This window comes from Acartia tonsa, chromosome 10, assembly GCF_053477335.1.
Source record: "Acartia tonsa isolate MP-2025a chromosome 10, ASM5347733v1, whole genome shotgun sequence".
Lineage (NCBI taxonomy): Eukaryota > Metazoa > Arthropoda > Copepoda > Calanoida > Acartiidae > Acartia > Acartia tonsa.
In genome coordinates, this window is record NC_137269.1 from 5823930 (window position 1) to 5829191 (window position 5262).

General features: G+C 32.1%; 1 protein-coding gene across 1 annotated transcript; it reads left to right on the forward strand.

Moving 5' to 3' along the window:
• The first annotated feature begins 2657 nt into the window (after positions 1-2657).
• On the forward strand, positions 2658-4515 carry LOC145330405 (uncharacterized). The gene is made up of 2 exons (XM_080175043.1): positions 2658-4293; positions 4400-4515. Exon 1 carries the CDS (start codon positions 2658-2660, stop codon positions 3243-3245), a length of 588 nt encoding a protein of 195 aa, XP_080031169.1. The 3' UTR covers positions 3246-4293; positions 4400-4515.
• The last annotated feature ends 747 nt before the right edge of the window (positions 4516-5262 follow it).

A 5262-nucleotide genomic window follows, 5' to 3' on the forward strand; every position in this document is an offset into this window, starting at 1 on the left:
TAATTATAGAAAATTATTGTTCTGTATGAAGATCTCATATTTCTCATGTGAGTTCAGTTAAGTTGACCCTTCCAGTTTCCCTTCCTTAATCAGGTGACATAAATTTTTCCTCCCCGCCCCCCCCCCCAAAAAAAAAATATTGTACAGCGATTAAGCGAAGATATGTTAATTTTATTTACCATAAAAACGAGATTCAGATTTCAATTTGAGATCCTTGGTAGAGAGATATTAACAGACATCCTATTATTTTATTTTTTGGTTTTCAATGATAACTATGACATATATAGAGTAGACAGAACAGAAAAAGAGTAGTTTTTATTGCAAATCAAATATAATTTTTTTCATTTGTTTTTTATCCGTGGAGATTAACAGACATCCTATTATTTTATTCTTTGGTTTTCAATGATAACTATGATATATAGACAGAACAGAAATGTACAATCGTTTGATTATTAAAACCAGTTTTTTTAGCCCCGAGGAGCCGTTTAACTATGAAAGAAATAGCTATCTGTCTTAAAGAACGAACGAATTAAAAAGTAAAAACTTTGTATATTTGTTTTATTCAAAAAGAGTAGGTTTTATTGCAATTAGAGTCTTCCAACTAATTCACTTACAATTTTGCTTCATATCCGTGTCATGTTATTTAGTTGACCCTTTTTAAAAAATTTAAATTTCCCTTCCTTGCGAAAGAATGTTTTTAAAACTTAAAACATATGAAATGATATTATCAGATATTATCATCAATCTATAATATAATTGGCCAAAAAGCCTTCATAAAGTGTTATAAAGAGAATATAGTATCACTGAAGATATCTATATTCCAACTTTCAATATGTAACTTTGAAGCAATTTTGTTTGTTTTCTACATTACCGAATACTTTGTGAAATCAATTCGTCTCAAATGTAACTTTTCTTAAAAATAGGTTTCTAAAACTTGAAATATAATTTTTAACTTTTCTTACCAATGAATGATGAAAGTATAAATTTAAGAACAATTTGAAATATTTACCCTCTAACGGCTAATTTATTTACTATAATTTCATCGTATTAAATCCAAATTTAATCTTGTTTCTCCCCCCCCCCCCCATCCCAATTATTACCATACCATTACCAGGTTGGTTACGATATTATATATTTGTTTTTTATCCGTGGACCGTGTGACATGAAAGATTAAGCATCAAATCCTCCCCCCCTCCTCAAAGGGGAAATTAGCAGAATTCTTACATGTCTACCTAATAAAACATACATAAGTAGCGAAGCTCTAAAATTATGAATAATAAATAGACCATTTGGAACAATGTATGGTTGTCTTTTGAAGCATTAAGCTAATAGAAAAACGTTAAAACTTAAACAATTGAATTTACAATTACATAATCCTAAATTTGCCTAAACTTAAAATTGTTTATTAATTATTTCTTATCAGTTCAGCATTTTGATTATTATTTATTATTGTCAACTGTCCTATCCCCTCCTAATATTTATGTTTTTCCCCCTTTTTTTTTTGGGGGGGGGGGAGCTAAACAGATATCCTATTACCTCCTAATATTTATTACATACAACACCAACCCCAATTTTAGGGGGTTACATGGAGAAAATGTTAAAAATTATGAGATTTTTACAAATTACACCTCTAAATATATAAAGATAGAATATAGATTATTATTATTGTCCACTGTCCTATCCCCTCCTAATATTTATGTTTTTCCCCCTTTTTTTTGGGGGGGGGGGGGCGCGCATTACCACTCCGCCCATATTCATAATGAGCGGTGAAAATGGACAAAAAAATTGTAAAATACGTGATAAAACATTTATAACAATCTTTTTCTATATATAACAATATAGTGTATTTCCGTAAAAAGACTCGGACGGAGGGACGTATGGACATACCTTAATTATAGAGTAACAAGGATTCTTATAATTTCATTTTCACTATGTTTATATATATGAGAGGGGGGGGGGGTCACGATTAATTTTTAACTTGGGGAGTGGGTAAGATTATAATTTATTATACTAGTGTAGTCTCACCCCTCCCCTATTTGAAGGTTGACCGTTACAACTTACGATACAAATATTGACCCCTCCCCCCCCCCCCCCCCAAGAAATAAGTTAACAATTCAAAACATATGGAAAATAGGAATTAGCGAAGCTTTTCTATAATTTGTGTTGGTTATAAACGTCAGTTAGTATTACTATTTTATATAATTTATAGACAGAATACTTACTTTATAATTATACTTATGCATTTATGTTAATGTTCCCCCCCCCCCCCCCCCCAAGAAACAAAACAAAACAAAACATATGGAAAATTCAAAATACTAGGAATTAGCGAAGCTTTTCTATAATTTGTGTTGGTTATAGACGTCAGTATGTTAGTATTTATATAATTTATAGACAGAATACTTACTTATAATTTTGATTATACTAATGCATTTATGTTAATGTTTTGCTTTAATGGATATTGTTAAAAATATTTCACACATCCCATTCCCTTCATATTTGAAGATATCTAGAATATTATAAATCTTAATAATTTCTTGGAAACCAACAACAAAGAAAAATTTGTAGGGGGTAATTAATGATTCCTTGAAATTTCATTTGCTTACAGACCTTTGAAGTGACAACATTTGAACATTTGTTTTATTTTTGCTATCGTTATTATGGCGGAACAAGGACAGAGAGTCAGAGTTGGGCGCAGGCGCAAGCCGGTAGCAATGGATGACTTGGTTCCTTACTTCCCCCGTACTCTTACCTGCACAGATCCAGAACCAAGTTTATACCCCGACCTGATGCCTGGATGGTACGCCCATTATCAGGTCCTACACAGATCTTTTAAAGATATATCTAACCTGCTTTACAGGTCGGGGTTTCAGAGTGTTCGTAATATGCAGGCGATCAGACTATTTAGTGAAGGAATTGGTATATACCAATTCCTTCACCAAGCCCTTCCATCTTCTCAGCGTACACGCGAAGAAAATGAACTTGTTCTGCAGCAAATGGAAGCCAAATGCAACGGTTACCGTGACGACGTTATCCAGGCGTTAGCTGTCTATGACCGTGCGATTAATTTAGATGGCACAGTAGATCTATCATCAGATGAAGACGAATATCCCGATATCTCCGGCGATGTAAATCCATCTTCCGATGATGACGATATTGACGCCATCCTGGAAGTTCTGGAACACGAAGGTGGCGCGAGCGAAGGTGAAGGTGATGACTCTGATGAGTCTGTGATCATTATGGATTGATCATTGATGTTGCGTTGAGTTGAGATCGCATTCCTGTGAATATTTAGTTAGATTCCACATAAATAACTTGACATATATATGCTATAATAATAAAACTATGAAAAATAATTTTCTTATTTTTATTTAATTTAATTTGTAATTGCGATGCTGCTCTATAATTTGAATTATAATTGAAGAAGTAAGCTCTGTTTGTCTGTAGCTAAGGATCTCGCTAACCACTGAACCTATATGGTTCTCCTTTACAGTACAGCTTCGTATAGGTCCTTAGATGGTTTTAGGCTAGAGAGACGTTTGATATAGTTAAAGTTTAGTTAGGTCGTTAATTAATATATGTTTACGAAATACTTATGTTTCTGCCGTGATTATTTGTGTACTTATTTTAACTTTGAATTGAAGACATAAATTTAAAATTATCAATAGCTATAGTATTAACTTTAACAAACAAAAACATTTAAAGTGCCACTAGAGGCCTCTAGGGGCGTAGCCGCTAGTAAACTTATAAAGAAGTAAGCTCTGTTTGTCTGTAGCTAAGGATCTCGCTAACCACTGAACCTATATGGTTCTCCTTTACAGTACAGCTTCGTATAGGTCCTTAGATGGTTTTAGGCTAGAGAGACGTTTGATATAGTTAAAGTTTAGTTAGGTCGTTAATTAATATATGTTTACGAAATACTTATGTTTCTGCCGTGATTATTTGTGTACTTATTTTAACTTTGAATTGAAGACATAAATTTAAAATTATCAATAGCTATAGTATTAACTTTAACAAACAAAAACATTTAAAGTGCCACTAGAGGCCTCTAGGGGCGTAGCCGCTAGTAAACTTATAAAGAAGTAAGCTCTGTTTGTCTGTAGCTAAGGATCTCGCTAACCACTGAACCTATATGGTTCTCCTTTACAGTACAGCTTCGTATAGGTCCTTAGATGGTTTTAGGCTATTTTTCTGCCCTTTCATATCCCTTCGAATATAGAGCCTCTAAATGCTAGGGGCGCAGCCGTTTGTATCCAAGGAAGAGAGACGTTTGATATAGTTATTTGATATACTTAGGTAGGTAGGTAGGTAGGTTCGAATATAGAGCCTCTAAATGCTAGGGGCGCAGCCGTTTGTATCCAAGGAAGAGAGACGTTTGATATAGTTATTTGATAAAACTTAGGTAGGTTAGGTAAGCGTTCCACGTATTTAAAATTATCAATAGCTATTTCTTGCATCGTTAACGAATAAAAGCTAACTATCTCGGACGAAAAATCAACATGTTTAAAATGGACGTACGGACATTCTGGTAATGATTATAGAGTTGCTACGCTTTCTAAATCGGACGGACCGACCATAAGAATGAATAAAAAAGTGTATTATTTCGAGTTTCTTATCACATTTATTTTTATCACGAATATGAATATGAAATGAAATGAATGAAATACAAAATGAAAATGAAACAATGAAATTGAAAAACGAAAAAAAAACAGACAGACAGACAGACAGACAGACATATTTACATTTAGAAATATAAAGTAGATTTGCTACTAAAAAATGAAAATGAAACAATGAAATTGAAAAAAAAATTAAATGAAAATATTAAAACTAAAGAAAAGGGGTAGTTTCACGAAATGCATTTGAACTTAATTTAGTGAACCGCATATTTTATCCTGGTTAAATGGGTAAACTACATTTATATGGCATATATTTGAAATGTATTCAATTTTCTACCACGTAGTTTTTAAAATATCAAGACCTTAAAATTGTCTTTTTTGTGATATATGCAATTTAAAAAGACGATTTTCAAGTCTTGACATTTTAAAAACTATGTGGTAGAAAATTGAAATTTTTTCAAATATATGCCATATAAATGTAGTTTAACCATTTAACCAGGATAAAATATGCGGTTCACTAAATTAAGTTTAAATGCATTTCGTGAAACTACCCCTTTAAAAAATCTGCAAATTTAGTAAATAAAGTATAAATATATCAAAAATAGTATATACAAAATTTGAAAATACAAAATAGATTTTTACAATTTTT

Coding starts and splice junctions, on each gene's coding strand:
- LOC145330405 (XM_080175043.1), top strand. CDS start 2,658: ATGGCGGAACAAGGACAGAGAGTCAGAGTTGGGCGCAGGCGCAAGCCG.